Source organism: Mustela nivalis, assembly GCF_964662115.1.
Source record: "Mustela nivalis genome assembly, chromosome: 13".
Classification (NCBI taxonomy): Eukaryota; Metazoa; Chordata; class Mammalia; order Carnivora; family Mustelidae; genus Mustela; species Mustela nivalis.
The window spans coordinates 433,011-457,196 of record NC_139032.1 but is presented as its reverse complement, the minus strand read 5'-3'; the positions used below and the strand labels follow the sequence as shown (position 1 = coordinate 457,196).

The window sequence follows — 24,186 nt, the reverse complement described above, 5'->3', positions numbered from 1 at the left end:
ATTAACGTAAGGGTATATGCACACACAGTAAAGACTTAGCTTTCTTCTTACAGTAATGGAAAGACATAAATTAAGGGACAGAATGTTTTATTTATGACTTTGAATATTATAACACAGAATTTTAAGAATTGGCCCCCTGACAATGTTGGCTGCATTCAGGGTAAGATGAATTCCAATAGAGTCCCCATTCCTAACAGTTTAGCAGTGTCTCTTATGCTGACCCCAACACCAAAGAGACCTGATAGTTACAAACATTAAAACCCTAATTCAGATAAAGGAGTCTTCCAACTTTCACATTATGTTTAACTGCTCCAACCTAGTCACAGTCACTGTCTCTCTCCCAACCCTGTTTCTGCCCAGAGGACACCACCTGGACCTCGGTACAGCACAATGGCTCCCAGCTGGCCAAGGTCAAAAGCTTGAATGGAGAAAGCCCCCAGCCCCTGTTTTTCAAGTACACAGCCAGCCCGGACCAGCTGCAAGCCATCATGGACGGTGCGGACGACTGCCGACAGGAGCTGGTCCTGCACTGCAAGAAGTCGAGGCTGTCCACTAGTCGTGGTGAGTAGTGGGAGTCCCTCGCCATCGCAGGCTGCCGTGCCCGCCGTGGCAGGGGCCTGACCCAGGTGCCCATGTTGCGATCAGGACTTTACAGAGATGCTTTTCCTCGGAGTGAATAGCAGGCTCGGTAAGTGTGACTCCTCGCTCAAAGCGAGAATGAGCTGGGAAGTCTCTTCCCGACTCAAGTAGGCGACAGATCAGTGAAAGTCCCTCACGAGGCCGTGGGACGCCGGGTGCTCAGCCGCCACGAAGGGCGGCCACGCCTCCAAAATGTTCGGTCTCAGACGGATGGGGGACAGCATGCGGGCTTAGTTATCTGGAGATTCTTTGTCACGGGCTGAGTGGGATCAGTCTCTCGGTCATTATTAATAGGGAGCCTTGTCGGTGTCACGCAGCTCCTCTCACACGGCACGCCCGCTGGCGGCTCATTCTGCGTAGCGCTACTGTTCTTGAAAATTCTATTTTTGGTTTTGTATTTTCTTCCTCTGAAATACCTCATTTTGTCAGAACGGTCTGTTGTGCCCAAATTTCGAGACCCCCCAAAGATGACCACCAGAGTCCAGAGTCAAAGCCAAACAGCAAGGGTCGTTTATTACGAGTTTGAACCCAGACCTCTGCGCACTTGTTGCTGGTGATGCTAAGAGGTCCCGAGCTCAGGATCACAACACTTTTTATACACTATTTTTGGGGAGGCAGGGACTTAGCATACATCATATTATCTTGTAACAAATCGCCACATACCATGGAAAATCAAAAAGGAACTCTATAATATGACTGGTACACTACAGGCTGGGAACAGATTATTGGTTAGGTCAAAGGGCTGTCATTCTTCAAACTGCTGAGTTGGTGCCGCTAGGGTATGTGTCACCTCAGGATTGACCGGGGTCTTCCTGTCAAGCCGCGGGGTGCCAGATGGTTGTTATCTCTCTGCCCAGAGCCGGATGGGGGGTCTGGGAGCAGCCATTCTGTCAGGTTCGATTCTGGGTGGGGGATGTGTGGCTACAGAGTGTCCATAGAAAGTCTGCTGGTATTTTTCCATCTCCTCATGGGTTAGCAAGCGAAGGTACAGAAGCAGAAATAGCGGTAATGGTTATAATTTAGGCATCTCAGGTCATCAGGGTCCTCTGAACTCAAGGTCCGAGCCTGCCACTCAGAAGCCCGGGGGTTCATCTCCCCAAGACTTTCATACTCAGACACTGACCTCGCCGGGACTGAACTGCACAACGTCGATGAAATGCGTGAAGCAAACGCTACCGTTGGCCTTGCTCCAGCGTGTGGATGCATGGTTTGTGCTGGGGGCTCAGTGCTCGTTGTGACTGGGCTCCTGCCAAGCACATGAGCGAGCTAAACCGGCTTGCTCCTGGGACGGAGAAAGCAGCCTCTGGAGGAGGAACTCATGGTGGCTTGGGCTGCTGGAGCAGGAAAGAGGTGAAGGCAGAGTGGTGTAGACGCCAGCTGCTAGCAGGGTCAGAAAGCAAAACCCCCTTGAGTCCGGGAACAAACTCATGCGTGCTGGTGTGTGGTCTGTGCCACAGCCCGGACGCGCAGCCCAAGTTAGTAGAGAATCCCCACATGGAGGGAAGGCCTCTCACTACCTGATTCACAAGGGATTGCTCGGCTGAGCCCCCTCCCACAGCAGTAAATAACAGCCACTGCTGCGACCAAACCGAGGCTTTAACTGGGGTTGGGGTGGAGACGGAATGAGGGACATCGTAACTACCCAGGCTGGAGGCTGCACTTGCGTGGGCTGCTGCTGGAGAACTCGTACAAACCTCGGTGACGAACGCAGTCCAGCCTGTGATCCCAGCAGCCCTTCATTATGGAGCAGGCGAGGCCTAAACAGTGCCGCCTGACACTTAAAAGGGTTGCACTGCTTCACAGCGTGTCATCCACGGACACGAATGGGCACAAGGAGCATTCCTTGGGAGCCCTCAGTGGAGGTTACGTGGTGGGAAACCACCCGAGGCAGCGGCCGGGAGCTTAAGAGTGTCATGGAGCGGACTGGGAAGGGGAGTGTCAGTCAGAATCGAGTTTTTCCCCCAAGGATTCCCGTGTTCAAATCCTCGGCTGTTCTCAGGTCCCTGGGGTTTATCGTGAGAGGAGAGAAGGCGGAGCCCTGGCTCCTGTGGTGTTCCGGGAGGTTGCTGGGGAGCCGTGGGCCTCAGCTCGTGTGAGGGTCCCACAGCCTTTGCCTGCAGTGGCCAGCAGGTCTCTATCCTGCAGGTTTCACCGGCTGCAGTTCTGGGGGCCTAAGAGGGAGCTCAAGGTCGGCAAGTGCTGATCCCAAGGACACTGTTCAGTCTCCATGCTGTGAGCGTTAAGGTCCCTGAGGATTGACCTTGTGGCCAGAGCAGAGGACAGCCAGCCAAGGGCTCGGGTGCCGCAGGTGTGGGGAGCCCTGTTCCCTTCCCTTCAGCCTCTTCTTCCTCTTCGCCTTGTTCTTAATGATCCTTCTGCAAACTCTCTGGATTTCTCCAAGAAACCTTGAGCCAAATGCATTCTGTACCTTAAACAACACTTGCTGGTTCTTACTTGATAGAGAAAATAAGAGATTCGGATGTAAACAAACAATTGTGCATCTGTGGGCAATGATTTCTTTGCTCCTCCATCTATGAAAAGAATGTTGAAAAATCCTGTGTTTAAAATGGTGTTTTTAAAAGTATCTGTTGAGTGGAAAAGCTCTTCCACCCCCTGCAGATAAGTTTCAACACACTGAGGGGAAAAAACAAACATCGCCGACACTGATTTCCTGGCGCCCATCTCACCCAGCTGCCTGCGGCGGGCGGTAATGAGTGCGGCCCGTGTGCGCCCACGGGGAGGCTGTGGGCAGGTGAAGGCTCATGGAACAGGGAGCCATAATGGGCGGTGGCGGATGTAAGTTACGGAGAAGGTGGGACGTGTTCCAGACTCCCGTGGGGGCCGGGTGGGACAGCCTGAGGGTCTGGGGAGGGAGCGCGCTGGAACGGACAGGCACCGTCGCGGGCGGCTGAGGGAGTCCCTTCCATCTCTCCTGCTCTGGCTCTCTCTGTTTGTGAGGCACTGTCCCCTCTACCCTCCCGAGAGCCCTCCTCCCTGTCACCCTCACCCTGCATGTCTACCCTAGGGCCTCAGCAGAGGACACAGTCCAGCAGAGCTGAGGTGGCCTCTGGTCCTGTTGGAGCATTTGAATGTTGAGATAGACTGGCCTCAGTTGTCCAGAGCCCAGGACCCACCTCGGGCATGAGGGAGGCTTGTCAGGCCATGTCTGTGGTTTCCAGATACAAAGCCAAAGTGTCAGTACAAGACGCTCGTTCCTCCAGCAGACTTGGAAGACATGACAGAAGAGTATGGGTGTTTTTGTCCAATAGATAAGAAATCCGTATTTTGTCCCATATTACATCTTTCAATGGCATTTTAGGCTCTTGAACGGCTTTTGGATGCAGTGTACAAATTACTCTGGTTTTCATTCATTCCTTTTTTTTTTTAATAACAGTTTTTTCAATGTTGTGTCCAAATAAATGATGTCATTGGAGTCCTCAAGAGAAATGTATAGATATCATGCCTGAATGAGTTAGGGATGACTTGCTCATTTTCTAATAAAAGTAAAACATATGGTGAGAACCTAAGTCTAGACGTGGAAATATTTCTTAAACCTTTGGAAGTCCTCTTTGAAAGAACTCTTGTGGAGTTAACCTCTGCTCATCTGTGTTTTAGACAGAAGGGAATAAAGGACTATGTTGGGGAGGCAGGCAGTGGGGGGCAAAGTAGGTGTCACCTTTCTCATACTTGTCTTTCAGATGGAACCCCAGTGAGCTGGTGGATTGGAAGAACCAATGAGACACACACTTACTGGGGAGGTTCTCTGCCTGGTGTTCAAAAGTGTGCTTGTGGATTACAGGGGAACTGCCTTGATTCTCAATATCACTGCAACTGTGCTGCCGCCCGGAATGAATGGTGATTTCCCTATGATTTCCCTGTGCAAACTGTAATTCTGTGTTGCTTAAACTGTAAGTTAGGCAGACATTGGACATGACAGTTGTATAAAGAGAAGAGATTAATGTATTCCCCAGCCAGTTTGAGGTGTAAGCTTTGATGTGTACTGTGTAATTAATCTGAGGACTGAGGCATTAAGGTAGCTATTTCTGCTTACCTGTGAGTAACTAATCATGTCCATTTTATTTTTTTCCTAATAAGACAAGATAGGAATACCAGATTAATGTTTCCCATTCACTGAAGGTACCATTATCCAAGTTCCTACTGTTAAGTTTAACCCAATAGATACGATGACAGCCCGGTAGCCAACCCCGCATGCTTGCTCACCTCCCTCGCTGCCAGCTGCATTTTTAAATGGCCTCATAGGGGAAATCAAACAGGGTCTAGGGTGCATAAAAGGGGATTATGGGACACAAACCTCTCCCTGTCGGTGGAGGTCTCAGAAGACTTCCAACCCCAGAGAGGTGGTGGAAAGGGACCAACCTTCCACCTAACCCCCCAGGCAGCAAGAAAGAACTCCCTGAAAACACACATCCACACACTTGCCCTCACACAGATCTGGAGTTCAATTTACACAGTCCTTGGATTAAGTTAGTGTGGCCACTGGTCAGCAGTACCGATGGCTCATCATGAAAGTATGCGACATTCTTGCTAGAGGCCTGCCCTCCCCAAGGATTCCCACAGATAAAAATGCCACCAAACATGAGCTCACAATCAGGGCTACACAGCCCCAGGGGCCAGAAGTGGGAGACAGAAGAAACCATGGAGTAAACAGATGCCTAAAAATCCCAGATCATGGATACCTTAAGGACATCAGAGAAAATAAATGCGTGAGCTGTTGGAAAAATAAGTCCTGGGATTGATTGAGAAAGCAACCAGATACTATTGAAAAAGGTGATCACAACTTACAAAAGAACCGAGTGAACGTTTAGAAATGAAAATATTCTCATTGAAATTTAAGACTTGGCAGATCAGATACTAGACACACGGGATCAGAACACTGGTGAAATGGAAAATGCACGTAGATGAATGGCAGGAACTCTAGCCCAGAGAGATGGGCATGGGAGGAAGGAAAGCGGGGACAGGGAGGGGAGATCTGGGGTCAGAATCAAGTTTCAACAGGGGAGACAGGTGATAATTAAGGACCAAAATAGCTAAGAAGTGGCCAGACTTGAGAAAATACTAGCATACTAGGCAGGATAATAAGAGTAAATCCATCTGTAGAATCATCATGCTGAAACCAAGGAAGATTAAAGAGCATGTGAAAGGGAGTGGAGGTGACCAGAAGGTGTCAAAGCAAGGACTGTCGGAGCCAGGCAAGACCCCCTCTGTGGACCCAGCTAAGCCTGCAGGCACCGGCACTCCCCTTGCTGTGCAGCAGTAAGTACTGTAACTGTCTGGTTCCAAGTGTGTCCCCAGCCAAAATATAGGGACACCCAGATGGACAGACAAACACAGAAGAAATACACCACCAGCCGACTCCAGAAGACAAAGTTTCAAGAATGTTTTCAAAATGAAAGTGGATGATCTGGTAAGGAGAGTTCCAGATGCTAGAAGAAACATCGAGGAAAGAAATGTGTAAACTCAGAGGTTAACAGAAACACAAGAGGCAAATACGAGACACCAGTCATGTGTCAGGCATGTACCATACGGAAACAGGAGGGAGCAGTCCTGACCAGGAAACAAAATGATTGTGATTGACAGAGGACTACAGCCAGGGTTAGAAATAAGAATATGATTGAACTTAGAAACTTGTTTTGTAGAAGTTTGTCAGCATTAAATGGCTCATAGTGCACACATTAAGAACCTTGAGAATTGTCATTCTCAACTCTAGATCTGACATATTACCAATGTCTGTATTGATTAGGTCCCTAGCCTTCGGTACTGCCTCTTGTTCTTTTTTTTTTTGTGGTGAATATTTCCGCCTTGTCATTTTGTCCAGATAAGAGTATATGAAGGAGCAAGTAAAATGCTAAAAGGGTGGCAACAACCCCAGGAAAATATGCTTTAACCAAATCAGAAGAGATTCCAAGTCGTGAGGGGGGAGAAAGGGGATAAGAGGTTCAGAAAGAAAGAAAGAAAAGAATTAAAAAAGAAAACGAATAAAGAAAAGTATAAAAAAAGAAAAAATATACATATATATTAGATAAACTAGTTAAAAAATGTTAAAAAAGAAAAGGGTAAAAGTTAAAAAATTTTAGCAGAAGAAGAGAAAAAAATGAAAAGAAAAAAAAATTAACTTAACTGCAAGACTAAAGAATCACAGGGAGAAAGCCATGAGTTTCGTGCTTTGCTTTCTCCTCCTCCAGAATTCTGCTGCTCTCCTTGGTATTGAAACTGCACTCCTTGGCTGGATTTCTTGTTGATCTTCTGGGGGAGGGACCTTTCAGAAAGTGGTAGTTTTTCTGTTTCTAGAATTGCTGTTCTTCTTCTCTTCCATCTGCCGATGGATTTGCAGGTGTTTGCAATCTTTAGATAAGCTATCTAGCTGATCTCCTGATAGCTGAAGTAGTCTCAGCCTGCTACTTCTCCACCATCTTGACTCCTCCATAGTGCACACATTAGGGTTTCAAGTGTCAGCACTGAAGAATAGAAACAGTGTAATATTCAAATCCAAAGAGGGAAGGAAGGAAAAACAGGATTTTAGGAACAGTTAATTCAAAAGAAGGTAGGAAATAAAAGTTAAAAAGGAAGAGGAAACAACGAGCAACAAAATAACGTAAGAATATTATGAGTAATGAGGCACAATAAATGTGACAAAAATAGCCATTTAAATGCAGATAGGTCATTTTGAATTAAAAATAAGTATATCCGTTTGTGCACCTAGAAATGTTGAAAGCAAAATCCTAAAACAACTTACCAAGCAAATGTGCACAGAAGTAATTAAGTTGAAAAGTCTTTTTTTTTTTTTTTTAAGATTTTATTTATTTGACAGGGAGAAAGGGTGCCTATGCCCATAAGTGGGGGGAAGGGCAGAGGGAGAGGCAGACTCCCTGCTGAATGGGGAACCCAGCAAGTTGGGGCTCATCAGAGGATCCTGAAATCATGCATGACCTGAGCCAAAGTCAGATGTTTAACCATCTGAGCCACCCAGGCGCCCCATAATTTTGAAGTTTTAAGTAGTACGATTAGTATCACCATATCATGATGCTTTTTAATTTCACCAAAAAACCCCTAATAATCCTAAACTCGTATGTTTCTAACAAAAATGACTCAAAATGTATATATAAAATAATTGTCTGAATTGAAAGAAGGAATATACAAATCAGCCATTGTAAGAAGAGGTTTAGACACACATCTTTTAGCAATTGGTAAATCATGCGAATGACAATTATTAAGAATATGGAATATTTTTATATGAAATCAACAGCTTGATTTGGTAGGCCCTGAAAAATACAGAATATATAATTTTCTCAAGCACACATGGCACATTTTTGCAAAATGATTTTCTTAGTTTCATAAAGCAAAACCCCAAAAATTTTACAGTAGTTGTTTTGGTATGGACAGTTTCTCTGATTATAGGACATTTAGGTTAGAAATGAATATCAGAGGGACAAAAGTATAGGAGGCATTTCAAAGCCACAAATGATTAGAAGCAAGGAAATGAAGATGAAATTTTTCATAGGAAATATGGTTGCCTACCAGGAAAACCCAAGAGGATAGACAGAAATATTGTTGACATTAATGAGAATCTTGTAGGGCTAGCCACTGAATCTTAGAATAACTGAATTCCTACAAAGAGCTTATTACCATCAGAAAATATCATGAAAACTACTGCAAAATCAGGATGAAGACTGTAGATTCTGCAATAAAGATAACAGAAATATGCAGAACTTTTATGTTTTATTATGAGATTTTAAGAAGATGTATCTAAATGGAGACATCCCAGGACTGCCATGAGTGGGAAAAATCAGTATTTTCTTGATCCACTTAATTCCAATGCCAGTCATTTGCTGAGTGTTTGGGTCGGCGAGGCGCTGGGAAGATGCGCATGGGAAAGCAGTGGTCAGTGACAGTTCTGAAGGTGGAAGCAAGGACGGAAGACTGGCCCTCCAGGACTTGGAGTGTCATGGGACTGCAGGCTCTGAACCAAGGGCGTTTGCCAATGGGACCAGCGAAGGGAACAGCACAGCCCGAGAGCGAGCCCAGGAGCTTTCCAAACCGGGAGCTCTGGCGGTGGCCATTCTGTGGTCCCCAGGCTCACGTTCTCCGGAAGAATTAGGAAACATGAAAGCCAACCCGGTGTTTGTTCCCTGCAGCCTTTCCCAGAACTCAGGAGTCTCGGTGGCTGTGTTGCACCTGAGAAAAGGTGTTCTGCGAAACAACCAGAGAAAAAAGTGTCTCTAGAGCATTGGGAACTGAAGACCAAGAGGAAGTGGCCTTGGAAGTCGCATCACTGAGTGCTTGGAACCTATCGTGAGAGTCCTCACGCCGAGAGAGCAACACTCCCAGCCTTCGGGAAAAGAGAAACATGGAGAGACAAGAAAAAACCTGAGACGTAACTAAATCCGGCGATTTCAAATGAGTCTGGTGACCCTGGCAATGAATCTCATCCTACTTGACCCTGGCAATGAATCTCATCCTACTTGAAGCGTGGGCATTTGGGAATGACCTGTGCTGAGAAAGAATTCTCAGTTCAGAGCTGTTTAAAATTTCCTCAGGCTCAGGAAGCTACTTTGCAAACAACAGAATGAAAAAAGTACTTAACTATGATATCTGCCTTAACACACAATTACCCATTATGATTTTCCTTAGGTTTTTTTTTTGCAGGGTTCTCTGTGCTTTGTCATTGCTAAAAACAATTAAAGTGTAGCTTTTCACTACATTATAAATGTAGCTTTTAAATGGTTCTTTAAAATTCAGGGTTACTCAATGAATAACTAATGCCCTTGCATTTTCCCTCTAAATGTTCTACCAAAATAGCAATGACAAGAATGAAAATGCTTATTTGTAACATTTCCTGATACTTAACACCAGGAATTAATTTTGCTGTGTTAGCCCCACATTTATAACAAGGATTTTTCTAGACTGACTCCCCCCACGATCCATGCCACCTCTGGCTTGTGACCGACCACCTGTCCCCGTCTCAATAAACCAGGTGTTCCGTGTTTGGGACGACCTTCCTGTGTGCTTCCACACACAGAAATCGCAGGGCCTTACTCAGATAAAGTCCTGGGGTTTTGTTCCATCTGATTTTTGGAAACCATCTGATTCCAAAAAATATTGTTTCAGAACCTTCAGGATATTTAGTTCAAATTTTTGATATCTTGCCAATTTGCTCCAGCAGTCACTTTGTTACATTTTTAAAGCAAAATAAAAATGCTAATAATTTTAAACTTCCTACCTCGAAAGAATATTTTTGATGCCTCAACAGAATTGGAATGATTAACTATTAATTGATGCAGGGCCTTTTTGAGGCAAAGCTATTAGGTTGAACCATTCAAAACTGCTGGTTGTTGGGGCACCTGGGTGGCTCAGTGGGTTAAGCCGCTGCCTTCGGCTCAGGTCATGATCTCGGGGTCCCGGGATCGAGTCCCGCATCGGGCTCTCTGCTCAGCAAGGAGCCTGCTTCCTCCTCTCTCTCTCTGCCTGCCTCTCTGCCTACTTGTGATCTCTCTCTGTCAAATAAATAAATAAAATCTTTAAAAAAAAAAAAAACTGCTGGTTGTTTTAACTTGCAAAAATGTCAGTTTCAGATGCTTCTATTTGTATACAGCAGAGCGAGTGGGGGTTTTATAATTGTTAGAAACTGAAACTTCCTAGGTTCTACACAGATGCAGCACACCTGAAGGAAATATTAGACAAACTATTATCTGTTCTAAATCTGAAGCACATATGTAATTGAAGCAGGATGTAAAAACATGAGCAGCTCACAAGGTGCAGAAGAATCTTCTTTCTTTGCCCAGAGCAGTGGTTGGTGGCACAGCTAGCTTCCTACCAGGACCTCTGGCTCTAGTCCGGTGTTTGGTACATTGGAACCATAGATATTCAGTCCCAAATATTCACTTACATGATTTTGTATATTTTCGTCATTGTTTATAATATCCACGAGATTCCTTGGGGACACTGATGGTGGTTCTTATGCCCACACCCCTGACCTGGCAAGGAGTTGCTGTGCACCAAATGTTGGCTGAATGAACGGATAGTGACAGTCACGATGAGCTCTTCCCCCACATTACCCCATGTATTAATTTTAAGAGCACATTGTATCATACCTTCAGTTTGGTTTAATCAACCTCCTCCTTCTTTCTTTCTTTTTTAATGGATGGCATCAATACATAAGGAAATGCTTAGTAACCATGATAAGAATTTTGGAAAATTGAGATAAAAAAGAAAAATCTGGGAATTGAAAACCTAAATCTATTCAGTTGGGCGTTTTTTAGTTGTTGTTGTTGTTTTGTTTTGTTTTTAACGAAGCCAGGCAGATCTTGCATGTGTAAGTTTTTCATTTAAATCTCACAAAAAAAAAAAAAGAAAAAAAAAGAAAAGTAAATCTCACAAAGCGGCCATGTGGGAAAGGGCAGCGAGTTGCTTCATTGCAGGGAAATATAATCTCGTGCTCGCAGTGACAGTTATAATTTCAGTCCTGCCCGCTGTTATCTCTGTGGTCACACAGTCAGACAAGGGGCTCCAATCCTTGCGTGACCTAAGTACGTTGCTGTGTCAGAGTTCAGATGAGCCTTTTGAGCTCCTCATTGTTACATATAACAAATTTAGCTTATCACGTCTTGTGCTGCAGTAAAAGACTATTTGCTTCTTTTCCGGATGTCGTTCAGAATAACACTAAGGTGGTCATATTTGTTTTGTAGGACCAGCGACACAGTAGTCCTTTCCCACAAGGAGCACCTGCCAGTCACTCAGGTTGTGATGAGAGACACAGGTCGACCACATTCAGAAGCGGCTTATGTGCTGGGGCCTCTGCTTTGCTCGGGGGACAGTAAGTAGAGGCAAGATGAACTGTCTTGACCTCTGGAAATGCATGTCAGGGTTTTAGGAGACATGTAGCTGCCTGAATCTGTAAAACACCATCTGTGCTAATACTCTGCATCTCATTAGGAATGTGTTAACCTACAAAAGAAGTGTATATCGGCATTCTGCTTGAGAAAAAAATGAGGACTATTGTATTACCTTCAGAGTGTGTGTCCTCTGTGTAGTATTTGAGTCGGACTATCACTGTGAATGTTGGTGGGATGATCTGAAACACTGATCACCTAGTCAGCAAAATCTAGTGATTTGAAAATTAATTAATTGGAGTAAGTATTGGCTGAGTGCTGAGATGTCTAAAACTGGTAAGATACTGAGAAACGGGGTGCCGGAAACCATCACGTGCCTGTTCATTGTCACGCTCTGACAGTTGCGAACCTCAGTGGTCCTGACTGTCCTCACTCCTCCCACTGCATGTGGATTTCTCTGAAGACTTCCCTCTCCCAAACTAACTGAAATAAAGCAGATCCACTCTACCTTAATTTACTTCCTTCTAATCCCTCTTGAATACGTTCTCTTCCAGCCTTCTTCTTTATCACTCCCTAAAAACTGCCTTTTCCAGGTATTAGTGAGACCTCAACCTGGCTAACCCACACCTGCTCTCAGGTGGCATTGGATGGCATCGGACCTGACCTTGACCTCCTGTCCTCACTCACTCTGATTCACGTCTTTGTTCAGCTGCCAGCTTACCCACAAAGGTCTGGGTTTTCCCTCCTTCCTTCCCCGTGCCAGTGGCATTATCCTGTTGTGGTGCCCCCAGCCTGCACCCTCAGCCCTCCCTCTCTACTCTCCAGTGGTGAGCTGTTCCCAACAGGCTGGTGGCTTTAAATCCCACATTGAGGTCAATGATTCTGCATCGCTATACCCCAGGCCGTCCCCCTGCACTCCCACCCCTGCCACCCAGCTGCTTAGGCTGTACCTCTCTGCCTCAGTAGGCATTTCAGAATAGTTTATCCAAAAGAAGGAAAAAAAGTGTTTCCATGACAACCTTCCCAACTCAGGGCATGGCAACTCCATGCTTCCTTTCATTTAGATGGAAAATGGAACAGCCACTCATAACTTCTTTCCTCTCTTAACACACATTGGACTCATCCACAAATACAAATCGTATCGCTTTGAATTTCAAAACCGGATCCAACGCCCCCTCCCAGTGGCTTGACTCACCTGCTTGCAGCTGCTTCTGCCCACTTAGCGGAGACGCCACAGAATGGCCAGAGGGAAAAGTCAGGGCACGTCAGTCCTCTGGCCCAGACGCTCCAGTGGCACTCATTTCAGAGCAGAGGCCAAAATCCAACATCTACCAAGGCTGTGGTGGCCGGCCCTTCCTGGGGCTGCATAGGAGATGTTGCCATGTGGGGATATCCTGGCATTTCTGAGCCTTGCCATTGAGAAAAAGGAAGTTTCTTACAGCAGATGACAAAAATATTGAGAGGTGGATCGTCACAGTGTAAAGAACATATGAACATGCCTTGACGGATGACAGTACAAAGAATTGTTCTTCCCACTCATGACCTTAGACTGCAGACCACACTCTGTGTCCAGACAGGACAAACTAAGCACACCCACCCCATCTCTCCAATGAGCGCCCCTATGAAACCTGGGCAGAACTCCTAGAACAGTTATCTCAGGGCTCTGGGAGCTAGGAGAGGCAAGGAGGAGAAACCAGGAGGCATCATTTACTTTTCCCTCTGGTATCTTTCGGTCAACCCAGACATAGGCACTGGGTCAAAGACAGAGACGTTCCAAGAGAAGCCGTCGAACCCTGGCTAGAGGCCAGAACAGAAAGTTCCTAACTCTCAGGGAATGCAGGAATCCCATTTCCCTCTTTTTCTATCCAGGCAGACCCATGATGATAGCAGCAAAAGCTGCACAGGGAATGCACAAGAGCCAGGACTTCAGAAGGGGACTTTTGCCCTGCATAGGGCAGCTGTGGCTCAGAGATGATGGGAAGACTCCTCTTATATTTGTTTTCTTCCTCCACTCACCCATTGCTTGGCAACGGACCAGGTATAGTTGCATAGGAGAGTATTACAGAGCAGTCTCAGTAGAGCCTGTTTTCCAGTTCCATGACTGACAAGGGAGACCAGGGGACCAGAAAGTACCTGGGAGAGCAGCGGGAGGCAGCCATTCAGGAAAGCATGCTATATGTTGTTCATGAAGTCCGAGGCTCACCTTGGAACCACACATGCATGGATTTGGTCCTAACCGTAGACCCAAGAAGTTGAGAACTGAATGGAGAGTTAACCTCCCAAGACCCAGGCTGGTGCTGGGTCGTGCACAAGTGAGGCAGAGCTGAGTCGTGCTGCAAAGGCTTTGGAAACTGGACTGCCATTAGAGACAGCCCACAGAAGGCAGGTTGCAAGGTGTGGCCAGATCCTAACTAGGCCAAGTGCCTGCAAAAAAACCTAAATAAATTAAAAACAAAAAATAAGATTTGTATATATGTATATATGTGTATATATGTATGTGTACATAATATTCATGTACAAATGTAATCAGCATGCTCCACAATATTTAAACAAAGCCCAGAATTTATTAATATAATATTTAAAATAGCTAGGAAGTCATCCAAAATTACTTAGCACAAAGAATCTGAAAAATCTAAGCTGGCTTAGGAAAATGTAGTCAACAGATACTAATGCAATTGTGACACAGTGGTTAGAACAAATTGATAGAGTTTAAAGCAACTATTACATAAGAACTCTAACAAGTGATCATAAACACTTTTGTAGCAAATAGAAAAAAGGAACATTTCACCAAAGAAATAGGATATCCAAAGAGCTAAATGAAAACTCTAGAACTGAAAAATATGAAACTGAAATAAAACTTGTCCTGGGTGTTGGTGGGAATGTGAGTTGGTGCAGCCACTTTGGAGAACGGTGTGGAGATTCCTCAAGAAATTAAAAATAGAGCTTCCCTATGACCCTGCCATTGCACTACTGGGTATTTACCCCAAAGATACAGATGTAGTGAAAAGAAGGGCCATCTGTACCCCAATGTTTATAGCAGCAATGGCCATGGTCACCAAACTGTGGAAAGAACCAAGATGCCCTTCAACAGACAAATGGATAAGGAAGATGTGGTCCAAATACACTATAGAGTATTATGTCTCCATCAGAAAGGATGAATACCCAACTTTTGTAGCAACATGGATGGGACTGGAAGAGATTATGCTGAGTGAAATAAGTCAAGCAGAGAGAGTCAATTATCATATGGTCTCACTTACTTGTGGAGCATAACAAATAGCATGGAGGACAAGGGGTGTTAGAGAGGAGAAGGGAGTTGGGGAAAATTGGAAGGGGAGGTGAACCATGAGAGATTATGGATTATGAAAAACGATCTGAGGGTCTTGAAGGGCAAGGGGTGGGAGGTTGGGGGAACCAGGTGGTGGGTATTAGAGAGGGCAGGGATTGCATGGAGCACTGAGTGTGGTGTAAAGAACAAGGAATACTGTTATGCTGAAAATTAAAAAAAAAAAAAAAAGATGTCGTGGGTGGACCAAATAGTGGATCTGAGATGAGACAGTCAGTGGCCTTAATGATGGGAATGACTCATATGATCAAAAGAAAGAAAAAAATCTAAAAATGAACAGGGCCTCAGGGAACTCTGAGTCAACAACAAAAGATCTAACATTCATGTAATTGAACATCCAGAAGCAGACCAGAATAGTGTGGTGCTGAAAAAAAAAAAAAAAAAAAAAATGGAAAAAAAAAAAGGCTGAAAATTGTCCAAGTTTGGCAAAAAGCAGACTTGAAAAGTTGAATGAACTTGAAACAGGATAAACTCAAATTCACCTCCAGACACACCATTATCAAACTGCTGAAAACAAAGGCAATGGAGAATGTTTTAAAATCAACCAGAGAGAAGAGTAATGCATCATCTGTAGGTGAACTCCTACTCAAATGGCCGTGACTTTCTCATTAGAAATATGGAAGCCAGGAAGGAAGTGGCAAAACATTTCTCAAGGGCTAAAAGTAAAGAATTGTCAGTCTGGAATTCCATATTCAGCAAAAAATTCCTTCAGGGATGAAGATAAAGAAATTCTCAGATGAAGGAAAGCTAAAAGCACTCCTTACCAGGAGATACTTTAAAAGATTTTCTAAAGGAAGACTCAGAAGGGAAATGATACCAGAAGGAAATTTGGGACCTCAGGGGTATAAAATCAGCATGAGAAATGGTAAATATCAGGGTACATATAATAGTTTATTTTCCTGTTGAGTTACTTTAAATATATACCTGTGGTTGAAAGCAAAAAATACAACATTATTTCAAGGAGCTCTTAATTTGTACAGATGGCATACATTTGGCAGCATTAAATAAAGGGCACACAGTAAACTGACAGAGTTGTTGGCCAGGTTTTGACATATGAGTCCAAGTGGTTAAAATGTAGATTCTGAGCAGGCTCTGAAAAGGTAAGTGCATATATTGTCACTCCTAAATTAACCAACCAAGGAACTGCTACAGACAAACAAAAATAGAATACTAAAAAAATGTTTAAACCCAAAGGAGATAGAGAAGAACAAAAAATCATAAGGAAAAAATAACAGGAAAAAATAATAAAATGATAAAACTAAATTAAACTTGTCAACATTTATATTTAATATGAATGGTCTAAATAAACCAGTTAAAGGACAGATGGTAATGACTCCATTATGTACTTTGTACAAGAAACTCACTTCAAATATAATGATATCATAAGTTTAAAAAGTGGGGTAAGGAAAGATTACCTACACAAACACTAACTGAAAGAAAGCTGGAGATTCTGTATTAGAATTTTTGCTTGAAAGCATAGAAAATTAATAGATACAAAAAGCAATTAAGAAGACATAAGAATCTTAATAAGCTTCAAAATACATAAAGCAACAACTGACAGGATGCAAAAGGGAAGTAGGCAAAATCATGATTATAATTAGAGATTCCAATACTCCTCTCTCATTAATCTTTGGAACTAATGGGGGGGGGGGGGACAAGCAAAGTGTACATAAAACCTAATGTCACCACAAAGCAACAGAATTTAATTGACATTTATGGAACACCCTACCAACAGTAAAATACACATTATTCTAAAGTGCACATGGATACATCGTATTCTGTGTCACAAAACAAACTTGAGCACATATCAAATAAATCACACAAAAATACATGCCCTGACATAAATGAACTAAACTAGAAACAACAGAGTGAGAAAGTCTTCAAACACCTAGAAGTTAAACACCAAACTGCTAAATATTAAATGAGTCAAGGAGGTCTCAACAGACATTATAAAATATATTGATCTGAATAAAAAAGAAAATACAACATATCAAAAATGGTGGGAGGCAGTTATGTCAGTGCTTGGAGAGACAGTAATAGTATTAAATGCTTGTATTATGAAAGAAAAAGGTCTCAACTCTGATGTAAGCTTTTACCATAAGAAATTAGAAAAAGAAGAAAAAATAATTCAAAATAGCAGAAGGAAGGAAATAGTAAAGATAAGAAGAGAAATCAATTAAAGACAGAGATCTATAAAAACAAAATATTTATAAAAGAACAATAAAATAGATAACTCTCTAGCAAAACTGTTAGAGAGAAGAGAAATATTACCAATATGAGGAGTGAAAGTTGGAGTATCACTACAGACCCTATAGACATCAATAGGATAATAATGGCATAACACAAAAAACTCTACACATGTCAGTTCTCCAATGGAGGTGAAACAGAATAATTCCTTGAGAACCACTAACTACTAAAACTCACTCAAGATAAATTGAACAACTAATAGAGACCTAGAAGTATTGATAGAATTGAATCCAGTCAGAGATGACTTCATTGGTGAATTCCACCAAAGAAGAAATAACACCATGTTTACACAATCTCTTTCAGCAAATAGCAGAGGAAATTCTTTCCAACATTTTATGAGGGCCCAACATTGCCCCGATACCCAAAGTAGACAAAGAAAATGCAAAAAAAAAAAAAAAAAAATTAAGTCAGAGATAACTATGGACAGCATCATCACAGACACATATACAAAAATCCTCAACTACATTAGCAAAAAATCCAGGAACATTTAAAGAATAATACATCATTGTCAACTGGAGTTTACCCCAGGACACAAGGCTGACTGAGTGCAGCTGACCCTGGAACAACATGGGTCTGAACTAGGCAGGTCCACTTATGTGCAGATCTTTTTTTTTTTTTTTTTTTTTTTTTTCAAAAAATACAGTACCATCCTGTAAATGTGTTTTCTCTTCCTTGTGATTTACTTAATAATATTTTGTTTTCTCCAGCTCACTGTATTGTAAGAATACAGTATATAATACTATAACATGCAAAGTGTGTGTTAATCAAATGTTGATGCTTCTTGGTAAGGTGTCCAGTCAACCTGTCCATTAGGCTATTAGTAGTTAAGTTTTTGGAGGGTCCAGAGTTACATGTGAATGTCCAACTGTGCAAAGGTCAGTGCCCCAACCCCCTTGTTGTTCAAGGGTTGACCATATTTGGAAATCAATCAATGTCATCTACCATATTAACAGTTTAAAGAAGAACAATCACACCAGGTGCTTTTTTTGCATCAATTGATATGAACACGATCATTTGAATTACTATGATTATATCATGAACTAACATCATATATTCATATCAGATACCACTCACAATAAAATTCTTAGCAAACTATGAATAACAGGGAACTTCTTGATCCTAATAAAGATTATCTATATACAGAACAGCTGGCAGCATGGTTACTGGTGAAAAACTGAATCCTTTCCCTGTTGGAGTAGGCATGAGATAAGGATATTCAATCTCACCGCTTCTGTTCTGTGACTTCAGTCGCACTGGACATCCTAGCCAGTGCAGCAACCAAGGAAGGAAGGAAGGTCATCTAGGTTGGGAAGCAAGAAAGAAAACACATGTGATTGGCAGACATGTTTAGAGCAGCTCTGTTTGTGAATGACCGAAGCTGGAAGCCACACTGACGTTCTCCAGTGACAAAGAAATGGTGGCCCGATCCACATGATGAAGGATGATAGAGCAGCAACAAGTCGTAGCAAAATGAATGCATCTCAAAGGCTTTCCACTGAGAGAAGCCAGTCTCAGAAAGTTACCTACAGTGTGACTCTGTTTATATGACACTTGGAAAAGGCACAACTGTAGATCACAAAGACCAGGGCTCAGGGGCAGAGGAGGGTGTGACTGTAAGAACAGCCCGAGGGAGGAGGGGAGATGGAGCTGTCCTTTATCCTGATTTTGGTGGAGGTTATACAACCCTATGCGTGTATTAAGGTTCATCTAACTGTACATCTCCCCAAAGTCAATTTGACTTAATGGTAATCTATAAATGATATTGTCTTCTAAAAAATGCAGGGTATTTCCAGTGATTATCTGTCCATTCAGTTGCAGTCTTGCCCATCTTAATCCTTGAAAGAGTCAGTATCTGAATATTCACATTGTGGCTGTATGTTTGGAAGAACCCCCAAGTGAAGGCTTGCATAGATAATGAGTGCATTTAATAATGATAAAAATGGTAAAAAAAAAAGAGGTAATAATGGTAAAAAAAATTGCTAGAAATACAAAATATGGTTGTTATTCTGTATCCTTGCTATTGTCACTATCTTTTTTTTTTTTTTTTTTGGAAACAGATTCATTTTGGAATTCCGCTTCCTTCAACACTGAGACCTCATACCTTCACTTCCCTACATTCCGTGGAGAGCTCAGTGCTGACCTGTCTTTCTTTTTTAAGACGACAGCACCTTCTGGGGTGTTTATAGAGAACCTGGGGATCACAGACTTCATCAGACTAGAGCTGCACGGTGCGTCACTCCCTGGGCAAAGCCACCAGGCCTCAGAATATAGCAGTAACCCTTCTGGGAACCTAATTCCCAAAGTACTACTATGCTTTCTTCATAACTTGTATTCCTTTAGTACATACTAAAATTCTAGTAACTTTTTAAAAACGATTTATTTATTTGAGAGAGAGCAGGGTTGGGAGCGGGGAAGAGGCAGACAGAGTCTTAAGCAGACTCTACACTGAGCGTGGAGCCCAGTGCAGGGCTTGATCTCGTGACTCTGAGATCACAACCTGAGCTCACACCAATAGTCAGACGCTTAACCAACCATACCACCCAGGAGCGCCTAAAGCTCCATTATTTTAAATCCTTATTTTTAATAGAGAGGAAAACAGTGATTCACAAAACACACAGCAGTCTGCCCAGTTCTGTGCTGCCCTAACTGTGTGTGCAGTAGGATCTATTAAACCAAACTCATCCGATAACTACTCCCTAAATTGCAGAATCATTTCATGTAATCGACTCGCCACATCGTTCATGCATGTATGCAAGGCTCAGTTCCTTATTTCAAAATTTCACGGAGGGCTTTTTAAATAAAGTACATGAGAATTCCACCCACCTTGAAATAAATCCACTGATATATAAGAAGGCAGGTCACAGGCCAGTTTCCCTCAGGTGGGGAAAGGTCTCTACTCCTTAAGGTTTAGCAAGATGAGCATTCTCTGATGAGGAATCGGGTAAAACGGCTTTGTTTTTCTTCCCCCAGGACACACATTTCTGTTGCCCTCCTCACCAGTTCAGAGTGACACTGGTCGGCAGCAGTGTCACTGTCCGCTTTCATAACAAACGTGTCGTGCCGCTGACCTCCTGTCTCTTGAGACCGAATCTCCTCCTTGCGGAATGAACCGAGCTACTCTCCTCTCTGTGTTTGCAGCTCCTACAGAAGTGACCTTTTCCTTCGATGTGGGGAACGGACAATGTGAGGTCACCGTGCGGTCTCCCACTCCCTTTAACGACAACCGGTGGCACCATGTGAAGGCCGAGAGGAATGTGAAGGAGGCGACCCTTCAAGTGGACCAGCTCCCCAGCAAGACTCAAGCTGCACCCGCAGATGGCCATGCCCGCCTGCAGCTCAACAGCCAGCTCTTTGTGGGTGAGTGTGGCTGCCCTCTGGCTGGGCTGCGCTGGTGGACACAGAAGAGTCGAGCCATCCAGCCATGATGGCAGCAGGTGCACGCGGCTCCTGTTGGCACCGTGGACCGAGAGCTCCAGCAAGAGTCGGGCTCTCTTTCCACAGATGATTGTTAATACAGTTTCCATAGGGGGGTGTTCAGGATCATGGTTTCCATAGATTTCCCAGGTCATGGATGAGATAATGGGGGTCCAGAGAGAGTGAGTGACGTAGTCTAGAAACTGAAATAGAAGAGAAACCCAGTCCCCAGTGGGTGGATTCCCAGGCTGGACCTCAACAGTATTGATGACCTGTGTTTGCTTTAGTGACTTCTTATCAATGCTATTTATAAAACGGTTAGCAAATTTCATCCAGAACTCCCGGCTTCACTTCCCAGTGCAGTCAGGGAATCCGACATGTGACTGTGCCCGAGTTCTCCTGTGTCCCCTCTAACACAGACTGCAGGAGGACTCACGTGGCTGTGTCAGCCTCCTTGCAGACACCAGGTTCAGAACCAGTCTGGTTCCATTCTTGCTGCTGGTGCTTAAGGGATGAAAGCTCTGGGTAGTAGAAGTCTTCCTTTTCATGTACGCGCTTACTTTTTTTAAGACTTTTTTTCTTTTTCTCAAAGAGGGAGGTAAGTTTTGCTACGTTACTTTTCATACAATTCTACTTTAATTTGGAAAGCAAGCAAATCAACGAGGTAGCACTTCCTTCGTCATTTCTCATGTGTTTTCAAGTAAATAAGGAGCTTGTCCAATTAGGAACTAATCTAAATCACAGATTAGCCTGCAGTCGGCTTTGCCAGAGGACACCTACAGCTTCTGGGGGCTGTGCTATGCAGGGAGGTGTGTGTGTGTGTGTGTGTGTGTGTGTGTACAACCCATGACACAGAAAACTCCAAGGCCCCCAGACTGGAGATTAGGCTCGTGTAGGCATGACAGAGAGAGCTACTCAGTGTTCTGTGACTGTTACCCTCCTGACCTCAGAGCCAGCAGGCTGGAGTGAGGCAGGCTTGAGCCTGGGTATTATTATTATTATTTTAATATTTTATTTATTTATTTGACACAGAGAGAGAGAGAAATCACAAGTAGGCAGAGAGGCAGACAGAGGGGGACAGAAAGCAGGCCCCCTGCTGAGCAGAGAGCCTGACGCGGGGCTCAGTCACTGGATTCTGGGATCATGACCTGAGCTGAAGGCAGAGGCTTAACCCACTGAGCCACCCAGGTGCCCTGAGCCTGGGTTTTAATGTTACCCCTAATTTCTTTCTTTGCCTGCTCCTCAATTCCTTTTTAATGGCATTGTTAATGGAAGCATTTCTAAGAAAGGATGGTATTACATATATAATTTGTTATTATATATATGTATTCTATTATATATAACAAGTATATAATAAATATGTAACAAAATATATATGATCAATGCATATACAAATTATAATGTATATTACATATTAACCCTATACAATGTATATGTATTTGCATGTTACAAATTTGTAATATATATTGTATTGCAAAGATTTTCAACTATCTAATTTTATTGTGCCCATCACAGTTTATACACTTAAACTTTAAAAAGGAGAGATGGTCTTATTTTTTTTTTAATGAAGGAACCGACTTAAAAATGTACAAATCTTTCTAAATAGAACTTGAAGAAGTACTTTTTAGAATAAATATTTACGAAGCTCAACTTCAAAAATATTTCCATCTGTGGTTTACTCGATGTCGTTTGATGATTCTTAGTATGAGATCACAGCCTAGGTTTTCAAAATTGCATGTGTTTGTAAAGCTTCTGGTGGGTCCCTTTTCTGACGTGATCAGTCAGCCCGCAGTTGGACCTGGGGTGGAAATGCCACTGAGACCCCCAGGGCACGGCTGTAGTTTTCTTTGTAGGCGGGACGGCCACCAGACAGAGAGGCTTCCTGGGGTGCATTCGGTCACTGCGGTTGAACGGGTTGGCCCTGGACCTGGAAGAAAGGGCCACAATGACACCAGGCGTGGACCCAGGCTGCCCAGGACACTGCAGTAGCTATGGACACCTGTGCCGCAATGGAGGGAGATGTAGGGAGAGACCCAGGGGCATCCTCTGCGACTGTGCCTTCTCTGCATATGACGGGCCATTCTGCGAGAGCGGTGAGTGTCTCCCTGAGCAGGAGACAAGTTCTGGAGCAGGATGGGGAGAGGGAGGCACCCCATTTGGCTGTTTGCCTCGTGTTTCTGACATTTTACCTTTTCTCTATGAAAGGATAAGGCAGTACTCTGATCAGCTAAACGAGAGTTGTTTCTCTCCCAAATTTGCCCATTTATGATTCTGTTCTTGAGAAGCTGGTGATGACTTCTGTTGGATTCAGAATCATTCACGCAACACTGAGACAGACAATAACTCTAAGTGTATGTTTACACTCGTCATTTAATGCTGTGTAACTCTGAGATGAAACATTTTGTGGGCCATAATAAAATACTGTTACTTGGTTTGATGTCATGCGAATATATACAGGGATAAGTTCTCTTTTTATCCATACTTGATTACCTGTTTAATCAGAAATATTTCTGAATTAAAAAAACAACAACAACAAAGCGTGACATTCTTACGTTCTCTCTTGAAAGACTAGGGGTTAGAGATAGTGTGTAAATACATGTAGAAAAGAGCCTCGCCTTGACTTTGTGCTAACATAACAAAAATGAGTGTCATTCCAGAAATTTCTGCGTATTTTGGAACTGGTTCGTCCGTTATCTACGACTTTCAGGAACATTCTAACTACACTTCCAGCAAGAACTCAAGCTCCTTTGCAGCTTTACTTCATGAGGGTCTGACACTGGCTGGAGAAGTGGCCACACTGAGCTTCCGGACCACAGGGACGCCCAGCTTACTCCTCTACGTGAGCTCCTTCTACGAGGAGTACCTGTCTGTGATCCTCGCCCCCAATGGTGAGTGTCGAGTCTGTAAGAACGAGGAGGCTGAATTAGAAAATAAGGACCACAATGAGGGGGACCCTTTAGGTGTTTAACTACGAAAAGGAAACACAATTGCATGGCTTGCCATGCTTGTTACACTTGTTCATGATAACCCTCAAGTGTTTATCACTAAAGTTCACATTTCCATGATTACATTTAAGATACATTTTCCCCATGCAAGTTTGATCATTTTAGGTATTTGATGTGCCGCTAGGCTTCTTGCTATTCTGGGAAGTCTTTCCTTCTGTATGTGAATAAATTAGTTCTGCAATTCACTTTGAAACAAGATAGCTCACTTTGTACATGGAAAATATTTCCTCCTCCTTCTTAGCAAAGTAAAGAAATATATTAAACTATCTGAAATGCATCACATGAACAGGGTTGTTCTTTACTCAGCGGTGCCTGGGAAGCCATTCATGGCAGTATCTACATACGAAGAGAAGTGGGATGAGAGGTACCCAAGTCATGGCCACCGAGTCTTTCCAAGACTGTTGCAGATGGAGCAGTAGCCCAAGCTGTAACCTTGCTTCACAGAGCGAAAGGGCAGAGACCTACTTTCTGGAAGATCTGCTCCAGGCAGTATGAGGTCATGGGGCAGTGGGCATCCCTGTGAAGGACATCAGGAGATTTAGATGTTGTAGCAAATCATTGGTCTTTCTTCTGTTTCTTGGTTATGGCAGAAACATTAGGGAAAAAATTCTAGTTGTGCAAAAAAAATTCATTATGCAAATGCCAGCAATACATTAAAATGCATTAAAATAAGTCACATTAAAAGAAGTGA

The 24,186-nt window shown here is 43.4% G+C and overlaps 1 protein-coding gene across 5 annotated transcripts in view; it reads left to right on the top strand.

Annotated features, from left to right (window-relative positions):
- LOC309847267 (contactin-associated protein-like 3) overlaps positions 1–24,186 on the top strand; it is a 160,569-nt gene that overhangs the window by 118,127 nt on the left and 18,256 nt on the right. For all 5 annotated transcript variants that reach the window (XM_082697203.1, XM_082697202.1, XM_082697201.1 and 2 more), the window contains 7 exons: positions 361–561; positions 4,338–4,494; positions 11,343–11,470; positions 19,134–19,304; positions 20,215–20,433; positions 22,344–22,583; positions 23,148–23,378. In XM_082697203.1, coding sequence (XP_082553329.1) covers positions 361–561; positions 4,338–4,494; positions 11,343–11,470; positions 19,134–19,304; positions 20,215–20,433; positions 22,344–22,583; positions 23,148–23,378 — 1,347 coding nt within the window. The remainder of the gene's footprint in view (positions 1–360; positions 562–4,337; positions 4,495–11,342; positions 11,471–19,133; positions 19,305–20,214; positions 20,434–22,343; positions 22,584–23,147; positions 23,379–24,186) is intronic.